Source organism: Oryzias latipes, chromosome 12, assembly GCF_002234675.1.
Source record: "Oryzias latipes chromosome 12, ASM223467v1".
In the NCBI taxonomy this organism is placed as follows: Eukaryota; Metazoa; Chordata; class Actinopteri; order Beloniformes; family Adrianichthyidae; genus Oryzias; species Oryzias latipes.
Window position 1 is genome coordinate 10,487,389 of NC_019870.2, and position 25,630 is coordinate 10,513,018.

The following is a 25,630-nucleotide window of genomic DNA, read 5'->3' on the forward strand; positions in this document are numbered from 1 at the left end:
CAGGGTTGAAAAAATATTTACTAAATATGACCAAAACAAAAAGACAAAAAACAAGTACACATCCACTTAAGCTACTTTTTATTTCTGTGTGCAGATCAAAAGTAACATTCAAAAACAGGTGAACAGGCAGGATACTCAATGGTTACATTTGCAGCAATAATTTCCAAGATGAAAATGTTGATTGAAATGTGGCATTACAAAGAAATCCAGTCGTAAGCATGTGAGGATGATCTGTTTTGGTTTTATCAATGTAACAAAATAATTTATTCCCTTCAAAAACAACTACAGACATTGCATAACACTGTCTTGTAACATATGAGACGGAAGCTACCAATTTATTCGCTTGTTCTCGTTAATCGAAATCAACTACATTATAAAAACGTGTGGATTTGTTTAGCCCTCAGTTTAATTATTGTACATAATGAATTTTAGTTTGCATGAAAAGATAATAACACAAAAAAACTCAAAAGGAGAAAAATCTCAACAGCCTGATATATACACATGGATTATTACATAGTATGAAAGAATCTAAATCACAGATGAAGTGCTAAAACCAGTATTGGAGCCTGCACAGAATAAACTGAGCAGCTTTTTATTTGAGGAATACAAGATATGGCACATAGAGACACTTTGACCATGGAGGCTATACAAAAAAAAAATACTTCGGTCACATGTTCTTTTTTTCTTGGCATCTGGACGGAAGCTAAAAAGTTTCATCAGAAAAATCAAGTAAAGCAGTAACACTGGTTCATGTTTATTAAAAAAAAAACATGTTCTGCATTATTTATATCAGTTAGTGGAAGCATGTTAAGGACACACATCATGTCTTATTTGGAGCTTTAGATAAACTACACTAAGCGTTAGACTCAAACTTCACTTTAGCATCTCTACATTAACATTTACAGAAATACGCCAAACGTATTTTTTCTTTAGAAAAAAATAGGACAGTATCTAAATATACATAGTTTTGTTTGACATTCATCCTCATCATGCATAGCTTGCACACTCAAATGAATGCCAAGACTGCTTCTAGATTTTAGAGATCACAAATGAATGAATCACCCAACAAAATTCATTCCATTTAGCCTGAAATTCTTAGGAGCTTTAATACTGAATCGATTTATAAAAAGAAAACTTTGAATAATTTTATCTTTACTTGTTTTACTATGTTTGACAGCAAACACAGGCACCCTGAGAGTGAAGTATAACACCCAAGAATAATAATTAAATTCATGTGTGCCTAGTTTATTTAAGATGCTAGCCTGTTTTTTTTTTTTTTTTTTTAAAAAAAGCTTTTTTAAAAAGCTACGTATGTCAAAGCTTCACCAGGCTCAGATATGCTCTGCTCCAATGTTTTTTTTAAACAGCTCAAGGCACTATTAATTTACACTGCAAAGTTTTAAAAATCAAATGACTATTCTGGCAGGTGCAGACAATTCTTCAGTGGGAACTGAAGCAGCTAAAAGTGGGCGGCAGGACAATTGCAAAGGTTTATCACAATGCACAGATTACAGATAATGTTTGCCTTCAATGTGGAATTCCAATTTTCTATTAGAACAGTACATCTGAAAGTCAAAAATGAATACCATTTCTCTGACATAAAAAACCCAGCTGGTTAAAGATTATGTTGCAATATGCAGGGGGAAAAAAATACAATTTAAATGCGATGAGCTCAAAGCGAGCTGAGCTAAATAAACCGATTGAGGGGCAATGCATTTATGCACAGGTCATCTCTACTGCAGTCCTTTGTTTGGTTTGTGTTGAAATGACATTACAAACAGCAAGACGCAGCCACCAGGAGGTAGCATTCGACAGAAAAAAAAATCAAGAAAAAGCTTCTACAAAATCTTAAATAAATCAAAAGTTACCATTTAAAAGCTCTTCTTGTTATTTCTATTTTTTTTGCTGCTTTGCTTCTTGGCATTTTTGACAAACTTTACAGAGAACCTGATAAGAAATAATCAAAAGAAAGGAGCCTGCATTTCATAAGATTCTCTCAAAGCTGACTTTAGTCTTTTGCTGTAAAAGTGTCCAGAATAATAATCTCCTCACCTTTATGAGGAGCCGTAACAAACAAAGAGAGACCTGGACTTTATTTTTATCTGATGCCAGTTCCCATTCAGTCAGATGGTCCTTGTCAATGCAAATGCTTTAATACTTTCTGGTCACTTCAAGCATTTTAGATCATGCCAAACAGAAAAGCCCAACTGGAACATAACACGCCAATCACCATCGTTTTTCACATCTTTCACTAACAGCAGTTAGTACAAAATCTGTGAAACCAAAAAACCCCGTTCATGACCCCACAACCACCCACCCCTTGTCGCAAAACTCCACCCTCCTCTTCCTCAACTTCAGGCGTCCACTTTCTCTGTCAAACCGATGTAGGTTCCATTTTGGGGATCTTCCCTTCCTTTGTCACCCACGGGACAGTATGATGTGTCATCTTGAGCCGAAGGCTGCTGAGTGAAGATTGGAAAAAACAATTAAAGTTACATCCTGTCTTATGCCAGTCCACGGAGCCAGTGTGCCTTTAAAGCTTTAGGTACCGTCTTATGTTAATGTATTAAAACTAGAAGTGCCTGCTTTGTCGTATGCAAAGAGAAATATTAAATGAAATGGTGCAACGAGTTCTCTGAACAAAGCAAATCCATGTGAAAGCAGCAAAACAACCCTGAAGACTTACAGCATAGAGAGCCTTGGTAAACACAATGCGGTTAACTTCATTCTGTAGAGATATAGTGATAAATGCATGCGGGATGCCATTAGTATATGGTTAAAAACACTGATTAAATGATGAGAATTCAAACAAATTACTTTTTAGCTCAAGCAAACAGCAAGCTGTTAGACCAAAGTAGCAAAAATATAAGAGGAGTTCATACCTTCTTTTGATGGGCCCGAAAGAGAAGGACAACTAGGATGATGAGCATGATGCCTCCAAGTCCCACAATAAAGAGCGCGAAGTTGGACACCAAATCAGAAATTAGGAGCAGCTTTTTAACTTTGGCAGCAGACTCATCATCGATCACCACACTCTGTGTTTGAAAGACAAAGGCCAAAGTCTGTTAGATTTCAGCTCTACGTCTTTCATGCTGGAACACGATATTAGTTATTTTGTAGTTGTTTATATATTTCTTAGCAAACAGGCTATTGCCTTTGAAATGCATGACTTTAATCTTGTATATTCTCAAGCTATAACTCATGAAATTATAATGGAATTATCATAGAGTGATGACTTTTTTAATCATTTTAATATTTTTTCTCCATAAATTTGACACTATTTTTCCCATAGTCTTAAAACTTTATTCTAGTATAACTAATACATTTTTCTCATAATGTTGCAATTTTGTACTCAGAAAATTAGAAATTTTGATTATCTTTATGGGGGTCCTAATACTTTATTTTATTTAGATTTTTCAAAATATTATTCAAACTGACAAAAAGCTGGAAATTTGGTGTGATGACCAATTAGACAGTTCACTTTTCTCATTAGACCTAATTCAAAGGTGGTCCTTACAAAATAAAAATACTATAAATTTTTTTCTGAAACAGCTCTTACTATCTAAGACAAAATCTTACATAGGAGTATTTATACTTGGGCGATTTTAAATGAATGAATTACTTACTCTTTTCAGCACACTGTATTTAGAATAAAACTAAACTAAACTGAACAAAATATTTAAAAAATAACAAAAAAATTTGTTTTACACTATCTCTCTTGGTTGTATGGTCATCAGTTTCTATAGTAATCCAGTGCTGATCAAAGCATCTAAACTCCTTTATTTTACAAACAAGCATTTTTATAAGAATATGTCATCAAATTCTTAACTTTGTAAAGAATAAATATTTGAAAATGCTAAAAACCAAAGCTGTAGATCTTTCACAACAAGCTGGTTTCTCTAAAATGTTAAGCTACACATTCTGTGAGTGTGTATTGACTGTGACTCACCTCATTGAGGAACATAACAGGAAAGACGGTCTCATTCAGGTTTTTTGTGTCCCTGGATAGAATACAGTAAAGGCATTAGAATCAGGACACGTCAACTGAAAACACATTGTATGATGAGAGTGAAAAACAGAAACTCACGGGAATCCACCGACTCTGTTCATCAAGATGTTAACCTGTGCTCTTTTGCTCGCACGTAAAATCACTCCAGTGGTCTGTCAGCAAATATTCATGTACATATGTATAATGAAAGCCAAAAGAAATTGTATTAGTTGTCTTCAAATGTGGCTCCTGGTGGTGTTTATGCTTAAATCTGCAATGACCCTTTCAGTCCCCCTAGGAGGTGCTGCGGTACAACTCTTCTCACCTTTTAATCACTGTCACAGTGGAAGTGAAGGCTAAGTATCAGCAGCCTTGTTTGTATTTATTGTTACTGGAAGATGATTTGCTCACCGGGTTGAGGTCTAAATATGTCTGGTGATGTTCCCTGTCAGGGGACATTCCTTCAATGGCGTCAACATATTTGTCCTCTGCCAGATAGAAGTGAGGAAAAGAGGCAACCACAGGCGCTCCTGCCAAAGAATAAAGTCAATATGACATAAAAATCAACATGTGTTCGCAAGTAATTCAGTTTTGTTATCTCAGTCGCTCAATTTTACGTATTCAAATGTATAAATGATTAAAGAAGAACATGTCTAGTGTTCATGTCTAGTTTGGACATGAAATGCATTAGAAAGGTCAAAGACAAGAAATGGAATGTACTTGTGATACAGTTTTTCTTTAAGTAGGTCAATGAGCTTTTCTCCAGCAGCTTGTTTTTTTGCAGCATAAAGACATAAATCATTTCACTAATCACAAAAATATAAACAACAAATATTGAAGTCTACTGCACATTTTTTCCAGAGAATAAAAAAACAATGTAAAGCTTTCTTTTGCCTTCTACATTAACTCTTACCACCAATGCTTTTCTCACCTGTGGAGTGACAAAGTGAGAACGGTTCCATTCTTGGTCCAATACTGTTTTTATTTACGCTTATTACCAATCAGCTCTCTTTTTGAAAAACTATATTTTCTAACACTTTTATGCTCATTATCGGTTTTTGCCAGATTCTTTAAATGACCCAAACGCCCTTCCCTTTATTTGTGACTGTTTCATGGACATTAGGCAGTGGGTCAGTATTTTCCACACTTTTTATGAGAGCAAAACTGAGTGGATTGTATTTAGCCCCAATCCACTTGACATTGGACTTGATCTTGGCCATATTGCTCACTGCAGTAATTCATTTTGGAATAAGATTGGATAGCCGAATTTGATAAGACGAGGTCAACTCTTCCTGGGTTTTCTTCTTTTTGTTTCCTTTGTTTCAGATTATTTTATACTTCAGAATTATTTAGACATTTGTCTTTCTAGGAAGCACTTATCTCCAGCAATGGCTGTGGTAAACTGCTGTAAGTCCAATGTAAGGAAATTTGATTAATCAGCTTTAACGACTCTTCAAAACTTTTAAAAATGTCAGGAATATTTGTATTTTATTCAACCTTCTGTTTCAAGTGTCTGAGCAAACTAGTTTAACTACTCTGTAAGCTTGATTTACTTTCCAGTTTGATCACTAAACTGTTTTTATACATTGAGGAGGAAATACAGCATCGTGATAAAAAAAGCACATTTCCAACGCGTGTCAAATTTAACCAGGCTATGATTAAAAACCTAAAAAAATATTATTGAGAGGGGAAAAGTGTGCAGACGTAATCTTGAGATCTACATCCCACGGAACACAAACAATACAGGACGACAGATCAGCACTAACTCAACAAAGGAAAGTCAAGATGAAAAACATTTCAATTGTAAAGAGTTCCTTCCGCCTGCAGTAAACAGGAGCCACTCGGCTAATGATCCCTTAAAAAAAAGATGTATTAGCTGAGGAGACGCAAAAACAACAAAAAAAGGAAAAGAATAAAATCAGTGTTTGAGATGTTAATGAAGTAGGGCAGAGGTGACAGATTTCCTTCTGTGGTGTTTGGCAACAGGCCTTAGACAAAAACACCCCGGTCACCTGAGATTCTGCCCACATGACAGCCTGCAGGGTTGGTGGAGGACAAACACGCACACGCATTTGTAACATTGTGGTTACAGGTGACCTTATCCACAATGATTTCCCCCTGAACACCGTGTTCCTTTGTGTTCAAACTGTGGTAGTTGTTTTGGCTTTCCTGCTTTTTCATTGTTAAAAAAAGTCACCTTTAATAAAGCACCAAAGACCAAAGAGATCTACCTCATAGTGTCTTACACATATTTAATTATAGTTGAAACATCAAATCCACAACAAAATAACTTTCCAATATACTATTTTATCCCTAAAATGTAACTTAAGTTGAACTTTTTTAAACATACCAGTTATAACTTCACTGCTTGTCACTACAGATTGCTGCTTTCCTGTTTAAGAAAATGCAAATCTTTAAGAAAGGCAAAGATTAGGAGACACGAGGGACAGCTGGGCTGGGAAGCCAGGTGCCGCGATAAAGCCCGAACACAGTCAAGGGCAGAGTCAGATGATAGGAATTACAGCCACGCTCCCCCGCCCCTCACTGCTTCAGTTGTGGTCAGATGACGCCTGAGGTGGGGGCTGAAGAGCTCTGTCACATGGGTCATTTAGGGGGGGGTTTAGCAATACGGGGGGAGTTTTGAGAAAAAACGTGAATGGCATAATAATTGGTAGTGCCATTGAGTGACCTTAAACTTGTGTTTTGGATAGAAAGATCAGGGAGCAAGCGAGATATTACCTTTGCGACATGGGCTGACTTTGAGGACACCAGTTCCCAGGCACTCCTTCTTAGAGACGCAGAAACCTTCATTGTCTGAGTTCTCCTCCTTACTGGCAAAAACAGAGCGCGGCGGGGTGAAGCGGTACGCTGGGATCCCTTTTACTTCAACCTCTTTCTCAAAGTCCATGTAGATTGTCCTGCAGGTCCAACCAAATGGTAAATAAAAAAAACAAAATATTACAAAACTTTCATATTTTACTACTGATCTGGTTTTAGCTGAGGCTTTCAGAATAACAAAACCTTTAAATCATATTTGAAAATACTTTCATCGAACACATTAGTACAAGTAAGTACATTATAAGTACACAAGTAAAGAGGAACTGAGTTGAGTTTAACAAAACATCTATATTTAACCAAAATGATTAAAAATAATTTGAGTTTATATACATCAATGGCATTTTCTCCCTTAAAAAAAATGCTTGTTACTCTTTTGGAAAGGTACCAAAAAAAACTACATTAATTATTAACATAAAAAAAGCCTGAATGTTTTTTTCCTCCTCTAATATTGTTAAACTGTGTTCTTTCCCCAAAACGTAGACAGTTTGTCTTGTTCTCTGCTGTACCTTCATATTTGATTGGTTAAAGAAATCATTAACCTGGGCCGTTTATCACGAACAGTATGCACCTGAACAACATGGAAACATTTCCACTGTCAAACGTTTTCTTTCACTTCTCAGTGCCAAAGCATCAAAGCCACACAGCATCCAAAAGTGGACAAGAAAAGATGTCTCCACAAAAGTCTTTGACAAATCCTCCTCAAGACAATTGCTTTCCTTTTTTAGGAGGAATTTATGAACTGAGAATGTTGTGATGTTTGGGGTTAGTTCTTTGTCTTTTGTTGTTTTGATGTAGTTATGCAATGATGTTGTCATTTTCCTTGACTGTTAGCCATCCATCTATCCATCCATTCATCCCATTACAGATTATCTGTAGTGTGGCTTCAAAACACTCAATTAGGAGCAGCTTTTTCTAAAAATACACAAAAACAAAACAAAACAGAAAAAAGGTTGAGGCCCCGATCCTGATTCAATTCAATTGTATTTACATGCCCAATATTAACACAATCGTCATTTCTATAGGCTACATACATATTAAATATGAAATCATAAAGAACATGAAGTCATAGAATTCAACAAATAATGGCAAAACTAAACTAAACAGACTAAGCTAAACTGGGCATCCCTGCCTTTGACCCTCCTTCATGGTAAAGGAAAAACTCTTATCTAACCCTACAACTACATGTGTAAATACTCCAGCAGATTGGCTTCATCCAGATGGCGTTGGGGGACGCCTGGGGGAGCGAGACGAGCCAAAGGCGAGGTAAATGGTCAGGCACAGGAGCACAGACGAGACCACCTGGAATCTGGAATCACTCCCCCGCTCCCCGATTCCAGATTAATATAGCATGGGGTCATATCATGTAAGGCCTTATAGGTTTGCAGGAGGATTTTGAACTTGATTCTAGATTCACATGGGAGCCAGTGAAGTGAAACTAACACAGGAGTAATGTATTCTCTTCCACTAGTTCCTGCTAACAATCTTGCTGCTGCATTCAAAAAAAGCTGAGGACTTCTTAGGAAATTTTTTAGGGCACGCTGCTTGCAAGGAATTACAGTAATCCAGCCTGGACGTAACAAATGCATAGATGAGTTTTTCAGCATCACTTTCAGATAATATATTTCTGATCTTGACTATAGTGCGCAGGTTAAAAAATGCAGTTTAACAAGTCTGTAATATGTGAGCCTTAAATGATAAATCCTGGTCAAATAAAACCCCTTGAGTTCTAACTGTGGAATTGGAGGCTACACTTACGCCATCCAGGGAGACTATCCAATCAGACAGAGCATCTCTGAGGTTTTTAGGACCTAGTAAAATGACCTCAGTTTTTTCTGGGTTCAAGAGGAGATACTTAATCGTCATCCAGGTCTTGATGTCTCTGATGCAGGCATTAAGTTTCTCTATATGGTCTTCTGGTCAGGTTTTTTGGATAAATAAAACTATGTATCATCCGCAAAACAGTGAAATGTACACAGTAACTATTCTTATAACGACTGATATCCTCTTACTGCGAACTTCAAAGCTGCTTGATCTTCAGATATGAATGATCTTAACTACCTTTTTTTTGCGGAAGGAAGGAAGAGAGATCTCACCATGAGGAAACCCATTAAAGCAGCAAAAACATTGTCCTATGAGCACCAGATTGTTGTTTTAAAACTACAGGAAATTAGCTAAGCCGCAGTTAAGGAGCCTATTAAACTGTTTATATGTTAATACTATTTTAAATTATATCCTAAATTGCATTTCAAGCTTCCCTTGAAAGTACTCTATTTGCAAAAACATCTATTATGGTCTACCAATGTTTGTTCTGTTTCAAGAGCTCCCAGCAGAATTGTGAGAGAATTATTTTTGGCCAAACAGCAGATTCACAGCCGGGTTCCATGGAGAAACGCATAGCTGACCAAAAGCAACCCAAAGTTTTTTCCCATAATAAATCGTTTTTTAACAGGCAAAAACAATGAAAACTGATAAGACCAAAGTTTTAAAAAGGTGCACCGCCTGTTGCATCTTGACTAACGGCTAATGTCAAGGGAATCCCAACAATTCTAACAAAGAACAAAGCTATCTATAGACTGTCTGCCAACTAGCAGGGAGAATATGCAGCCCACTAGTTAAGGATCGGCACTATGAGGACCTTTCCCTTGACCTTTGGGAGAGGAGCCAAGGAAGGGCCTTATATAGCTCTACAATCAAACAAATACGAAAGGGTCTGAATTCTACTGGGCCCTTAAAAAACAGATGGCCTGTGCAAGACTTTTTTTCTGACCTACAGCTCTGCAAAAAAAGTAGAAGTATATTTTCCATATTTATTGGTTCAGTAGTTCAGATCTTGAAACAAATTTCACTAGTACACAAACATCTCCAAAAATTGCACTTTCAGTCAAACCCTTTTTTTTTGGCTTTCTAGGACTTCAGAGAACCAGTTGTGACCAGTATAAACAAATGGAGAAACCACTTGATGTTGGAAAGTCTTCACGGGACTAACCACCTCTGAAATGACTTAAGGAACATAACAACTCATTACAGAGGTTGTTAAGGTTCCAAAACGACTCCTAAAGAACTGAAAGCCTATTTTTTTAACATAAAACAAAAATATTGAATAAGTTGAAAGTGTTCATGTGATAGAAGTTTCTGCTAACCAAAATGACCAAAATGAGGAATTATTTTGATGATGCCCACAGCTCTCAGGACTAGGTTGTGAAACCTAATGTATCTAGATTTAGGATTACACAGCAGTTCAAGAAAGAAAACTCTACTGTCAGTCAAACAAGCTAGAGATAGTGTGATAGTCTGAGAGAGTTTGCCTCAAAATCTTAATGAATAGCCAAAATTAGCCGAATTATTAGATGACCTGGACAGTTTATAACCTTAAGCCTAGGAGCAGTAAAAAAAAAACATCCAAACACAACTGCTGCTACTCCTTGAAATGGCTCCAGCCCAAAAATAAATCAATAAACGAACACAAAGTTACCGGTAATACTCAGATTAAGATTCAGTTTTAAAAGCAAAGTTAATCTAAAAAGTCCTATGAGTTCAAAAAAATGTTCAAATGACTTGAACTAAGGTCCTCTATCATCTTGTAAAGGACTCACTGAGATTTGCCTCCAACACAATAAAAGTGCCAAGTACAATTTTCAGCACTACCCATCAAAAGAAATTGGCTTTACTCAAAGATTACTTTTCAGCACACCATTAGACCCCTTTAAATGTCATTTTAACCAGCAAACATATTCCATTTCTAAACTAAATACCTTTTTTTGCTTAGAACAAACAGATCAGTGGGCTGGACATATCGGTAAGAAATAGCAACACATTAATTGTTTCCTTTTTAAAGTAGCGGTAAAAGCACAGGAAACATGGGACGCGGTCTCCTGTATGGTCACAATAGCAAAGGAGTGATGACACCACTGGCGAGGGAGTAAGTGGGGGAAAGGGTTTAGTAGATATTTGGGTGAAAGGTTTTGGCATATACACAGTCGGTGTCAAAGGTACTCCAAAGATCTTTAGCAAATTTCTTTAAAACTCTGAAAAAGGGGAGTCTATAAGTGCGAGTATGAATTTTTTTTATTCCCTGCTATCAATAAGGATTAAAAAGAACTTGTTTTGTTATAAACAATGCTTAAAAATTGTTTTAAAAAAAACAACAATCTGTGAAAATGACACTTGACACACAGCTCAGCCAGAAAAAGGACCACAGTAAATATACATCACTCCTGGTAGGGTTTGTTGGTGGTCAGAATCTTTAGATAAGAATTCAAGATATGCTGAGACTGTGACCATTGTTTACCACAGATGTGACACCCTGAACCCCAGACTGTGGGGACATGGGCTGAAAATAGACAACAGCCAGAGCCTGTCTAATTTAAAGGAGACCTATCTTTTTTGTGTTTTTAGAGCTAAAAACCACACTATAATGCTCCATGTTTACACTAAACATGAAAGTCAAAATCAAAATTTATGTTTTGACATATTGTTTCCCCTGCTTTTTGGCTTCTGCAATACCATTCCATCCCATTAAAATCCTCATGTTCTTATTTGGACTCATCATGCCAGGAAATCTAGGGTTCCAAAAAGTCAAGTATGCCAAATGTGGGCTGTACGGCCAGGTTTGTCTGCCCCACCTCACACTTAGTGATATTTGCAATTGAATCGGTTAGTTCAAAACGGGCCCAAGTCCACAACTTTTCAAAATAGAGATATTATACGGTATGTTCTATGGTCTTTAAGGGAAAAGATACCTGGTTAAGTGCAAAAAAAAGTCCCAAGTCTGTTGTAATGTATTGACTATGCTTGACATTTAAAATGCATTAAGTGCAAAATTCCTGGATTTGGGCCTCTCTTGCATGGGTTTTGCTCTATCCCATAGATGGCAGCACTAGTTATCCAATATGGCAGCGGCCCTGTTTAATTCAAGAAAGGCCCAAGTCCAGAGACTTTAGTTTGCTAGTCCTCTGAAATTATAAAAGTGAGGTGCTTCATATTATAGCATTTGTAAGCTATGAACTGTTGCTAAATCTGGGTAAAGTTTTAATCATTTGGTGTAGCCTCCCTTTAAGCTATGCAATTAAACTCATTTCCTGGAAAAACAAACCTCTTGGACTTGGGCCCCTTTTGAACTAACCTATTCAATTGAGTCCGCTGTGCTGCTTAAATCACTGCTTTTTGAATTTATTAAAATGATTTCATGTAGAATGAGTCTTCTTTATTTTCTTACACCACAAAGTAGCATATACCATGCAGCAGTGGATGCAGTTTTTTTTTTTTTGGACAGAAACTTAATTGCTGCCCTACTTCACAGAAGACATTTTGAGAATGAAACTCAGTATAAAGTTGGATTTGGCTTCTTCTTGATGTCTCACTCCAATCATCTTTTGATCTATTTTAAAGCGTTCCTAGTGGTCTTTTAACTATGATTTCTGCGTTTTTAGCCAAAATTTTAAAAATGTGTTTTTACTTTCAGGGCATAGTTCCTGCACAGCATCAGAAGTTCATTAGCAATTCACCTCTGAGTTGTGGGAGGAGTAAACTCATTCCCATTTCCTATCATCCATCTGTTTGCACCAGGGGTGTCAAACTCCAGGCCTCAAGGGCTGACCTCCTGCTGGTTTTCCAGAAATCTTACCCTATCTGCTGCTGCTGATTACCAGGATCAGGTGTGTCTAGCCAATAAGAATGGCAGGTTGTTTGGAAAATATGTAGGACATTATTTGTCTGCAAGTGTATTCATCAGAATTGGTCAGAGCATGGAGCTTGTGACCTGCCTGTTATATAGTAGCACCTACGCCCCTGCTACAAGCTTTTTTCATCATAATTTTTCTTTGAACTCCTTATTCACAACGATTTCAAAACAGAAAAACTCAGAAATGAAATTTGAAGTTTAATTTTCTTTGTATACGTCCTTCATATCAGAAAAAGTGCCACAAGAGCACACTAAAAACATAATTTTCTTTGGAGGAGATCTTTAAATGTTTTCACAAGACAAGAGTTCAGTGAAAAACTAATGAGTATTTGTCTCCAAAGCAAACTGCCTAAGTCCAAAGGGATAATTTACACATTGGTCAGCACCTGGATCAAATTCCGGCAGAGATCTTCCTTTGTGGAGTTTTCATGTTCTCCCTGTACATTTGTGGATTTTCTCCAGGCACTCTGGCTTCCTCCCACAGTCCAAAAGCATGCCTTATAGGTTTATTGGTGACTCTAAATTTCCCATAGGTGTGCATGTGAGTGTGTGACCCTGCAACAGATCGGCGACCTGTTCAGGGTGCACCCCACCTTTGTCCAATAGTAGCATGTTTGGCTCCAGCAGCCCTGTGACCCCAAACGGGTGGATGGATGGATGGATGATTTGTGTCAATAATTCTTAAAATGTCAAATTATGCTTTTATAAGAATAGATTGTATTAATGATAAGTCATGAAAATTTAATTCGAGGGGTTTTCAGAAATCATCAATTTAGTGGTTTTTGTGACATTTTACAAGTAAAAAAAATCAAGGTATCAGAAAACACTATCATTTATTCTTCCGGGATCTGTCATTTTGCTTTGGATTTTGTACCAATCTGAAGAGCTAGAATTTTTGCAGCAATGCATGAGGGACAGTACAGGAATAGTTTTCCATTTTGGTAAAGAGCTGTAAAAGGTTAAAAACATTACACAGTTTTCTGAATAAAACCCAGAGGGAGAATAGCATTTGAGAAAAAACAAAACATAGCACCAAAAAAACGGTGCTCATTAAAAAGGAGATAGAAACAGCGGGAAGGTCCTGCAGCTCTGAGCCATACCTGCAGAGGTCTGGAGTGAAGATATAAATGCGTTCATCCTTCTTAAGTAGAGGATGGAAACTACTTCCATCTGATCCTTGAATGCGGTTACTTTCCTCACTTGTCCAGAATGTCAGCTTGCTGCAAATGATCATTTTGAAATAAAAAATGTTTTAATAAAATAAAATAATATAAAAGGTTATTTCAAAAGTATTTCCTCCACCTTTTTCCACTAACAAAATGTTTCCAACCTCTAAAACCAATATGGAAAAGTTAAGTTATCGTCATCAAATCGAACATGGATAATTATTCATTTTACATGTAGTTAAAACAAACAGATACTCCACTTGTGAATTTATTAAAAGAATAGTTTCTGTATTTACATTGAAGTTTTTTTTTAGTAATGATAGGTCTTAACAGAATCCAGAGAAGGAAAACAAACCAAACTGATATGATAGGGTCAACAAAGAACCCAAAATATTTAGGATATACAGTGTCTTTGCTGAGGGAAGACATTTCAGAACTCAACTAACTGATTGAAAGATTTCTCAATGAAAAATCAAGATATTAGGTAAAAAAAAGGGTGAGATAGTTACCTTTGACCTTTCCACGTTTTGACCCGGCCATAATCCAAGTAGTTCTGCTCTCCGGTGTGGTAAATAAATTCCCCACTATCACTGCCATTTTTCTGATTGATTCAATGAACAAGCGTGTTAATATATTTGAGACATTTTTAAACAAAGTCAAAACCTTCTGTTCTGGGAAACTAAAATTTAAGTGAGTAGCTTAAACTCTCTCTTTTTTGTACTTGCCTTGTACATGAGGCCAAACGCCTTATCCAAACCAGGAGTGTAGCCTGCAGCCTTTTCTAGCAGAGGATCTTCATAGCCCCAAAGCAATTCATGAACTGTGCGAGAGGTAAAGGGACCACTTCCAAGAGTTTTCATAAACATGGAAACCACGGTCCGAAACCAGCTGTCCTTCATCTTTTCCATTACAGCCTGAACATGAATTGAGAAAGACAGGACTTGAAAAACAATGTTAGTGAGCATCCCTGAGATGGAAAACATTTAACAAAGTGTAGAACGACTCTAGAACTCTTTTCCCTACAACTCATTTGGATTTTTCACTTTTTAATATTTAATTCACAACTTACCCAGGATGGTATGTTTACAGTGGTGATGTTATCCACAGCTGGGTCACCCACTGATTTCTCTCTCAGGAACACAAATTTCTTCATGGTGTATGCAGACACCATTGTGCCATTTTCCACCATGGTCACATTGTCTTTATACCTGTATTCCCTGTGAAAATCAATTGAGAGGTTGTAGGAAATAATTGTACTGGCCATGATTTCTAATGGTCCAAAGCATTTGTTGGCAAAGAAAATGCTTTTGCGCAAATAAATTAATGGACCACATTTTGTGTTTGCGTTTCATGGGTACTCTAAGAAAAAAGTTAAATACGCCCCGGATTGGTTTGCAAAAAAGAAATAGATGCTCAACAAATCATGGCAGCTGTATCCCACCTGTATGTATAGGGTCCGATCTGCGTGACTTTTGGCTTGGCACCATTGAGGCAATCTTCAGCATTGGTAATATTAAAGAAGAAGAACTCCATGAAAACAGGGGGAGGAGGATTTTTCCATGACTCAAAGACACGGCTGCCCTCTACTAACACAATCTCCTGTTGATAAATAAATACAAAAAACAACACAATTATTTATTAGATTAATTACAGGTCATGATAGATTAATCTCACACACAAAAATGATCGCACGTCAGCACTAGGTTAAACACAACAAATGTGCATGAATAAACCTAACAATGTGTTCTGATGACCTAAATATTCTGCTCAGGTTTTGTTTGGATTGTTTACTCAGGATTCAATCCCAATAAACTGGGTTAGCTGATAATATTTGCTGATCATCTTGACCTTTGGGACTCTGAAGGTGGGAAAAGTGTCCCTGGGGTCTAATTAGACGATCATTTTACTCCAGTCAAGTCCAGCTGTTCCATGTCATGACCATACAGCCATACACAGAAAAAATTAACACAAAAATAGAAGTCGACTGCAGTTGGTGGTTGTAAATCAGGAGGTTTGCAGCTGTCCCTAAGCTGTAAGGTTAGTGATTCCTGGATTTTACATTCAAGTGTCAAAGTGTCCTTGGGCAAAACATGGATGATTACCGTTGAGGGGAATAACTTAACTTTTATTAGTCTGCAAATGTGTGAGCACTTGTGTGACGAATGACAACATGAGAAAGCTTCAAAAGTGACCTTGTACCATTGCAATTGCTACTAGTAAATAGTAGTTGAATCTTTTTTCCAGGATCTGAATCGAGGTGGTGGATAGGTTTTTAAACCATCATTATTAACACACTGAAACCACTTTCTGTTTGGTCTTAATTCAAAATATACTAAAAGTGAATTTCAGTGCTTTCTAACACTTCTTCTTCATCAAGTTCAAAACTCCAGGCAAAGGTTGTCTAGGTAAAAATGGTGCATTGGTGGACAATGAGTTGGGTAAATCAGCCAACAAATATTAAGAAAAACACTTTCCTCCAATGTTGTTGCGTAGAAGGGAACCTTCTATTAACACAAACATGACCATACGGTTTCTGTTTGACTAGTTTTAACCCAGTCCTTGCACTATGTCAACAACCAATCATCAGAGTGAGAAAGTACAGCACCAAATCATTGTTTACCTACACAGCAAGCAGTCCTCACAGAATTAGCAGACTTGCAACTTCCCAGTTGTAATAAACATCATGGTCAACATCATAGTCGACTGTAGTCAAAGTACACAAGCATGACAGGTGGAAAGAAAAAAAAAGATGTTGTTTAGCAGCAGTGAGATGTGAACAGCTTAGCAAATCAGGCAGTGTTAATGGAAGAGAGTTTGCCCCCACCAGTGGGCCTCGCAAAAACACTGCTTTGGAAAGACTCAAAGCACACAGAGGAGGGATTCTGAGGTGTCCACCGAGCCTCTTGTCTCCCCAGATGTCAATCTTATGGGATGTGGGAAACAAGTCCGATCCACAAAGACTCCACCCAACTTCCAACAGGGTGTAAAGGATCTATTGTTAATGCTCTGGGCTACACACCCCAGGATAGCCTGAGTGTTTTTTGTCCATACCCTACCTGCTTGGAGGCTCTATGACTGCATGAGGAGGACCGACAACACAATATTATGAAGGGAGTCAAAAGAAATATGAGGGAAATACCTAGAAATCACATTTGTGCTCCTACAAGTAAACAAAAAACAGACGAAACAGTCCTGAAGCACTCAAACCAAACTGGCCCCAAAATCATGTATAAATTTAGAAAATTCCAGTATTGTTTTTTGAGTAAAAAGAACTTGGGGAATAAAAACATTTTGAAAGGGTGTTGATGAGGGGGGTGCTGCTGCCTGTGCATCAGGGCATTGGCTGGGTGCATGAATGGCATGAGGGGAGACCCTCGCAACACTCCATTATCGGGGGTTGCCCCTGACAACTAGCAGCCCAAGAGCCCCCGACAGATCATGTGACACACAGAGCTGGATCCCCACTGTTAGTGCAGTACAGCGACCTTAATGATCTCAGCCACATTCCTTATGTTCAAGATTTATGAGGCCCTGGAGGTGCAGCACTCACAACAACCCAGTTTGATACCCTGTGTATTTTAACAGGAATCTTTTGATTCTTTTTTTTGTTTTGAAGTTGTCTTGGTTGGAAGCAGGAAACTTATAGGCAAGAGGATTATGTATGACATATTGTCATCAAAGTAACAGCAATTCTTTGGGATTAAGTACATGTGGAGTATTGTTACTTAAGGGAAGCAAAGACCCCCTCCTTCTGTTGGGGTCTTTTTTACTTGTGTTCAGAGACAAAGGTTTAGGCAAGTAGTCTAGGACAATAAATCTGTCACTTTACATTGAAGAAGAAAGACCATAGTCCTCTGGTGTTGTTTTCGTGCGTCCAACAACCAATATAGTAACCAAGACAGCATACCACACAACATACAAGGAAAACAAAAACAGGACAACATTCTTATCCCAGCACTTACCACTGCTTTTTTTACACCACTCCCCATAAGAAAACACATGTAGCAGGTGAATACACAAACACTCCAAAACGCTGTTGCTTTGATGTGGAGACATTCACATGCATGGATCTAAGCAACTCTGAGTACCAGCGAGAGGCCATTCATTAAATCCTCCAGTCACGGTAAACAAGCTTTACATACTCTGAAAAAAAAACCCCGTCCAGCTCTATTGTTGTCAAAAGTCTCATAATAACTTTAAGTTCAGGAGAGAGTACCGCCTCTTCAAAACAAGAAAAAACTGAATAACACACGCACAGACAAAAAAGGTTTTGAAAATGTGAGCTAAAGACATTTTTTTAGCAAATGACAAACCATTTACTGTTGTGGACAATAATTACCTCTTTTACCAGAATGATGAACTCAAGAGAAAGATACATTATATACGGTAAATTGGACAGGAAAGTTCTTAAAATGCATCCTTTAGTATTAACACATGCTTTTCAAGAGAAATTCAAGTCTAGTGTACCAAAAGAAATCAGAACCAATGTTATGCTCCAACAATACAACAAATAAATGTATTATTTAAAGGGGACTAAATCAAAAGCAGTCTTAATAGAAGCCCAAAAATAAAGGGGTGCTACGTTCTTTCATTTGATTTAGTCTATGGTAACAAACAAGAAGCATTTTTTCACTCTTCAAAACGGCCTTTGCACACTGACCCCAACTTTCTTAAATGTGAGCCACGGGGCTGTCAGCTCCTAAAAAAATCCAGAAGTATGAAAGAGCCTGAGCACACCAACTGGGTCAACTGCTGGGAGGGTCACCAGTGGCACGGATCCATTACGCTGGTTCAACTGGTGCAAAGGTGAAAGCCCATACTGCAGAATCAGTTTTAGAGGCGACTATGTAGAAGAAATTGTCAGTTCTGACTAAGTGCATCCAACTGGCATTAAGACTTCTTCTTTTTCTAGATAAAAATTGTGCGCACAACGTCAGGTTCACAGATATTGGTGATTTGTATAAAACAACTAAGTATAAAAACCATAACTTTCAAAACTTTGAGGATCTTTGCAGAACTGCATTGTAGGATGGTTAGATGGTGGAAAATGCCATTTACTTGCAGCAGATTTGACTTTTTTTAACTAATTCCAACACAAGAACATTAAACCTCTGTCTGGGCAAAAGTCAACCACAGATTATAGTTTTGACTAAAAAAACACATTTTACAAGGAAAAATAAAACGTCAACGTTAAAGCTGGTTGATCAAAACAAGTTTACTAAAATAACTCTTTGACTTGCTGTTGCTAATTTCCCAAATGTTCTATTATTCTGTGGTCTTCTTTTTTGGACATACACCAAGGAATGGTACATTAACAAAACCAAAAACTCTGCCACAACCTTAGATCCGTTCCCAATAGTACAATTTTGAACATTGTAACTTTATGTTATGTTTGAAGTATTACACAAGATCTATTTGTCGTGGTAAACTACTACTGAAAAACTAGTTGTTTTTGTCTATTCATAAGTTACAACATTAAAACTTTGATCATGGTTTCTAACTTCTAAAGCCAACACTAAGCCACAGAAAAATGTATATAAAAAAGTAAAAAGCCTGGCATAAAATAGGATGAAGGCATAACAATGTGATTACACTGACAGCAGGGGCAACAGTATTATCATGCTTTGCCTGTTATCTCAGTAAAGTGACCCTCCTGGGAAGGCTTCTCTGACGTTTTTGAAAATCAAAGCACCTCTGAACTCAAAAGATATGGGTGAATGTAATCATAAACAAGAAAGAAACAAGGATGTTGTGGAGTTTGATTTTGAGCAGATGGGTCTTGCACAGAAGGAATAGCAACAGAGTCTTTTAAACTCTTACACCAACATCTTTCAACATTTCAAAAACTTTGACCCCACCCAACACAGTGGGTTAGCTGGAGTTTTTCAAATTAAATTGTTGGCAGGAATTTTTATGGTGGCTTTGGGATTCCTAAAATGAATACTGATGTGTTAATTACAGAATTGACCCTATGTGGGTGCTGAGAAGAAATTCTATACATATCATAGACCCTTTACAATTGACAGTTGCTTTGGTAAATTTCCTTACACTTACCAATTTAGAATAGGTTGAGTGTTTAGTTCAAGATTTATTGTGAGAGCATTAGCTTTTTCAACACCAGCTGTTGGGGGTTTGGGCATTGTGTATTACATTTTAAAGTAACTGTTCTGTATTTTCTAGTGCAAAAATGCAAAAATGTTGAGTACTTCATCTTGAATTATGTTTATAAATCCAACACAAATGGGAAAGAAAAATGCTAATTTCATTTATTAAAACTATATGAGAAATAGCTATATTTTGTTTCCAAACATCAAACCTTTGCATATTGGTGGCAAAGAGGGTGTATATGATATTGTATATTTCATTCACACTAGGGATGCAACGATATATTTTCTCCAATATTCGGTTCTAACCTCGATTTTTGGGTCACAATTTCGTTTTAGTTGATTTGTATATTACAAAACAACAACAAAAAACTAAACATTTCAGAAAATGTATTTCTTTAATTTGCTAATAAGTGAAGAAAAAGATTTCAGTTGGCTCATACCAATGCTATGATCAAACGGGGCAGGTGAAGCGCGTTCAACATATGGTGTTCATACTGGACTGTTGTTATGTGATACTAGTGCATGTAGGCCACCTCTAGTCGGAAGAGAGTTATAGCGAGATGTCATAACGGTGAAAATCTTGTGAATCTTGCTCCAGGCTTTTCTTTCACAGCTCTATTCCAATATATAAAAGACTTTGTGTCATAACATTCTGCAGGGCACAAACTGCAAGTATTAATTTCTCCTCAATGATCAATTTAAAAACAGTTGGCACTTACATAAATTAAAAAGGACGCCATCCATACCCCACTACCTAATCTGAGTCCCTGATTGGACAAAGTTCAACTAGTTCAACATTCAACGCACATTCAATGGACATGAGTTTTATACATAGAGCCCGAAAACGGTTGTTGAAACTTGCGTAGCAATATGTCAACGTGTTTACATAGATTCATAAGTGGCCGCTCGACGCGCGCTGCTGAGGGCGATGTGAATCCTTCTTAAGATTAGTGCAGCAATTGTGTAGCACTTTCAACGTAAACATACTGGTATGCAGTAGGAGGCAACGATTCACTTTCCCCAGGATTCGGTTTAATAGTGCAACATACGGTTTGGTTTACAATCCAGAATCGTGGCATCCCTAACTGACACCCATATGCAACAGACCTGTTTCATCACACCAATAGTGTTGTAAAGATGATTCCATTTATTTTTCATTTTGAACAAAGGTAAACATTTCATTGATAGGTACCTATTTGTAGACCATAATATTGTTTTAGTTCTGTCTTAGGGCCAATACAGGGAAGCACCAGGCTGTTACTTCCTACACTTTTTCTTTTTGTCCATTTCCTCCAGAGCTTTAATTTTGATCAAAACATGAGATTGTTAAATCTTTTTCCAGCCAAGAAACAACAAACACAATGCCTCTGGTGTTGCTGATACATAGATACAGTCCCTCTAGGAAAGAAGATAAAATGCCCTGAAATGTTTGAACTCCAAAGTTGAAAAAGATGGTTTAAACGAGATAGGTTTGAAGAGTTAATAACATAATAGTGTGATGATGTACTTTTTTAATCTTAAAATAACATCCCTTCTTTGGAAACGGGAATAAGAAATCCCTGATCACATCCTGTTACTGACGGAATGATTAAATGTCTTCCTCTTTCAACTTGGGTACAACTGAAATTTTGAAACTTAAGGAAACATCAGCCAATGCATGATACAACTATAGGAAATATGTTGTTCTGAATGACTTCTTTATGTTGGTGGGTCTAGTTTAACAGTTCATTAGAGTTTGTCAAGGAAAGCCTGTTTAACTTCCTTCTGAGTTAACACTTCTCTGCAGCAAAGTAAAAGGAATCAGCACAAATGTTGCTGTAACATGTCAAAGCTGGTCCCAATAGCATCTTGCTGTCACTTTGGGACTAGTTAGATAACAGGAGTTGTGGGCTAAAACTTAAAAAGACCAAAATTTGGCCATTGAAAGTGTAGACTATCGATGTCTTTTAGTCTGTCCTTGTAACAAAACAGTAGCCCAGGTCTTGAAGAGAGCCAAGGAATGACTAAACGAACCTTCCTTAAAAATCTAGGCCAGCTGCCCAGAAGTCAGGAACTGTTTCAAAATTCATTTAACATTCAAGACAAGTGTTTGAGAATTGTGCTCTAAAACAGCAGCATCAAAGAGATTATAGAACTTAAAATAAAAATGAAAAAAATTAACACACTTTACTCAATAAATGCAAAACTTTACTGCATTTGTGTATCTTTAAATAGAAAAATAACAACCAACATCAATGTTTTACTAAATCTCATTTTCCTTTAAATCAGATGCCTGTCTGGCACTCAGTGTTTGTACCCAGATTACATCTTTGCTATACCCACCAGGAGCTTTACTGGTGGAAAAGTTAATACCAGATTATACTTTAATCAGTTTAAAAAATAATTATAAATGAACCACTTAGGCATTCATTTTTTAGTCATTATTTGATAAATTTGTGTTGACAGTGACATAAAAACACCCCTGCCAATTATATGCCCTTTGACTTTGATGGAAGTCTACCACTGCCTCAGCCAATGCAAACAAAACAGCATTACCTGCAAACATGACTTTTTGCACAATAGTTAATAGTTGCACAATAATAACAAAAACTGATGACAGAAGTGCAGACATTCTTTTATTTTTTTTCTTAAACAGACATCTACTTAAAGTATGAAATGATTTGCAGATTGTGCACCAACTCTGATGAGCAATGCTACTTTGCAACTTCTGATTCTATGCCATTCTTAGAGTCAACTCCTAACTAATATTGTAATAACATATAGTTAGTAACAGGTCAGCTTATGTGCTTCTTCTTTTGTGTAATTTTGCAGGAATGCTTTCAGCTTCTGCAGAAGATCATCATGGGTGAATGCAGTCAAACAAAAGCTTTGCGAACTGTTACTGTGCTGTAGTAAATAGTAGAGCCAAAACAATCGCCTCATTGTTTTCTAAGACTTATTAGATCCAGATTTCACACAGAAATCCATCCAGAGAGCAGTAGCTTGGAGGTGGTGGTGGTGGTGGTGGTGGGGGGGGGATAGAGCCCATTCAATCAGCCTTTTTAAGACACGTGGTGTAAAGTTCTGACGTTTCAATTCAAGCAAGATTCATTTACCTTTTTCAGTCGATTTTCCATTAACGTGTGAAAGACTCTACCCACGAGGAGCCCAATCCCAACGGCCAGCAGGGTCCCGCAGATGCCTCCCACCGCGTAGAGCGCGTAGGATCTCCGTGTCATGATGCAGGTGATGGCAAACGGAGAGCAGCAAATGAGACTTTCAACAAGGATGACGTTAATGCTCCACGTCTAACTTCTTTTCTTCATACAGTAAAGTAAGTTCCGACTTTGTTATTGTTTGTTCTTTTAAGTAAAAGCGGGACAAGGTGTATAACTGAGTTCCTAACCCACTCACAACTGAGTAACGGGGACTTCATCAACGTCGCCTTATTTTGAGTTTAAGTTACAACGAGGCCACGCCCTCCGCTGCACCCCTTTGCAAAAGGAAGTCTCTGATTGGTTCTGCTGATTTCCAGGAAGTTGAGCGCACGCGGGTGGCTATGTGGGTGGGTGCAATAAAGTATGTCTCACGGTGGCGTGACCAAGAATAACCTTCAAACCACTTTTACATACGGAGTGCATTCAGATAGCAAAGTCAGCTATCTTATTCCTGAGAGTGCAGAGAAGAGACCAAACCGCAGTTACGTGGCAACAGCTACAAAGCCACGTGCTCACGTATAACACTTTTATCCCAGAGAGAGAAGCAGACTCACCGTTGCTGCATGCTCCCTTCCCCAATCTATTTTAATGTAACATACATATTACTCATTTTTAGCAGAATATAGAAGTAATAACCGAAAGATCTTTATTTGTAAATTTGGATGTAAAAGCAATAGAAAAGGCCTTTTAAACCTAAAGTTTTTAAAGACCCACTCCAGTTAAAATTGTTTTTTTTGTGTGTGTTTTACAGTAATATGTTCTTGAAGCATTTTTCTCATGATGGAAGACGCATTTAAAGAAAATTAAGCTCAAAATTGCATTTCTGACAATGTCTTTTTAAAAAATTGAGTCAGAAGCAGACGACAAAAGGCTTTTTGAAAAGTCTTGTAGTCGGTACGTAAAATCTACAATCGGCAGGCCACAAACTCCCTGCTCCCTAATGCATCCACCTGGAGACAATTAGATCCATTACATCAATACAAGTTTTTTGTTTTCCTGGCCTGAGCTGGCATCTGGATCAAAACTGTGCAGCTGGATAGCTCTAATATTGCTCACCATTTTTGTTGCACCTATAATGTTACATTGGGAGTGTGAGGGGCTATATAAGCTAGGAGAGTTTTTTTTGGTTTATTTATTCACACCGTACATACATACATACATACATAACAGACAGACAGACAGACAGACAGATAAATAGATAGATACCGGTAGATATATAGATGGTAACTTCAGACTACCTCATATAAGACTACCGTACCTTATATAAGCAATAAAATACTGCAATTTTTTTCATTCTATAGCCAATTTAGCTAAATATATATAAATACAAAAGTATTTTATGTTATGAGCTTCACAAGCAAATTTTAAAATCCTAGTAAAAAGTCAAAATTGTAAAATGTAAGATAAGTAAAAACAAAAAAAACTACATTTAGGTCTCTTATTAAAGCTAAGAAGGAGTAGCCAGGAAGTATCTGATCAATTTAAACTGGCGTTTCCACTGTCAAGAGTAAAGGTTAAGGCACACATTTTTGCCTGTTGTATGAATGCCCTTTAGTTTGACATCTCATTTCCCTGAATTTGAACAATGGACACACAAGTACTAATTTAGCATCGCTCTAAAAAGGGAAAATGCTAAAAAGATTTATTGTAACATAAACATGACAAGCAGAAGATGCAAAAATAGCAAAACTTTGTAAAAAAGCTTTTAGTCTCTCAAATGTATCCACAACTGCATATTAAATTATTTAGAGCTCTTTTTTTTAACTTTAACTGTTTGTAATAAAATTTGGCGAATGTTCCAGGGGGTAACCTACCTGCCCCTGATAGTAGCTGGGTGGGCTAAAATGGATTCAAAGCCAATATTAATTTTGGTTCCAAAATCAGTTCCCTCTTCCTTCCTTCCCTAACAGACAACTAAAAACCAAAAGGTTCTGGTTGCAGGTTCACAAAGGAGGGGAAAAAACCAAAAATAATGTTGTTTGAGGAATGAGTATGCAACTAACACCACGCCCTGGAGCAAAGACTCATAATAAAGGAAAAATTATTTTCAGAGGTTTGGATGGCGACTGCACTGAGAACGTGATGCTAGAAGGACGGTGATCGGTGGAGTTGATTTTTTCAGATAGATGAACGGTGACTGGGGAAACTGTGATGAGATGGTTTGAAGGAGGAAACTGAGAGACTTCAGCAAATGTCAAGGAGGTACAGGGGAAGAAGGGTTGTTGTCCAATATGGAGATCCAATTCCAGAAAAGGAGTGTAAGAGGAAAAAATATACAAGAGGGGGGAATCAGTAGACTGGTCCAAGGTCAAAATCCAGAAAGATTTACAGTAAATGACAAGTAGGGAAGAAACAGAGTTCAAGAACTAGATAAAAACCAGAAAGGACAATCCTACAATTCACTTGCAGAGTCAGGTAGTAGACCAGCTGGACATGAAAGCAGAGAAACAGGAGGAGTTGCAAGTAGAGAATCTGAATGAGCTGGAATCTGACATAATTTTCATGTTTTTTTTCATGAACCTTTTTTTCAAGACTTCCTGTTATTTTCAAAAATAACGTTTTTTGAAAAGGTATCGGATGTGGGAGCTGCAATAAGCACAACAACCCCATGCACACTGACAAAAAATCATGGCGTCTGCATTGAATGATTTATT

The 25,630-nt window shown here is 37.3% G+C and overlaps 1 protein-coding gene across 4 annotated transcripts; it reads right to left on the reverse strand.

Moving 5' to 3' along the window:
- Nucleotides 1-61: 61 nt before the first annotated feature.
- LOC101175665 (lysosome membrane protein 2) lies at nt 62-23,195 on the reverse strand. Of its 4 annotated transcripts, none has more exons than XM_023961039.1 (13): nt 22,875-23,195; nt 15,114-15,271; nt 14,742-14,889; nt 14,398-14,586; nt 14,182-14,273; nt 13,607-13,726; nt 6,728-6,906; nt 4,400-4,518; nt 4,088-4,161; nt 3,950-4,001; nt 2,883-3,035; nt 2,687-2,728; nt 62-2,459 (listed from the first exon to the last, which is right to left on the reverse strand). In XM_023961039.1, the coding sequence occupies exons 1-13, from the start codon at nt 22,995-22,997 to the stop codon at nt 2,355-2,357; spliced, it is 1,554 nt and encodes a 517-aa protein (XP_023816807.1). In that variant the 5' UTR covers nt 22,998-23,195; the 3' UTR covers nt 62-2,354. The 4 variants fall into 4 exon arrangements, with proteins under 4 accessions (XP_023816807.1, XP_023816806.1, XP_023816809.1 ...); XM_023961038.1 differs by having other exon boundaries at nt 62-2,462; XM_023961041.1 differs by lacking the exon at nt 2,687-2,728.
- Between the last annotated feature and the right edge of the window lie 2,435 nt (nt 23,196-25,630).

Excerpts from the sequence above, each read along its gene's own strand:
- LOC101175665 (XM_023961038.1), bottom strand. The coding sequence starts at position 22,997 with ATGACACGGAGATCCTACGCGCTCTACGCGGTGGGAGGCATCTGCGGG. Across the intron at positions 4,519-6,727 it reads AGTCAGCCCATGTCGCAAAG|GAGCGCCTGTGGTTGCCTCT; the intron begins GTAATATCTCGC and ends ATTCTTTGGCAG. Across the intron at positions 4,162-4,399 it reads CATATTTAGACCTCAACCCG|ACCACTGGAGTGATTTTACG; the intron begins GTGAGCAAATCA and ends ATTTGCTGACAG.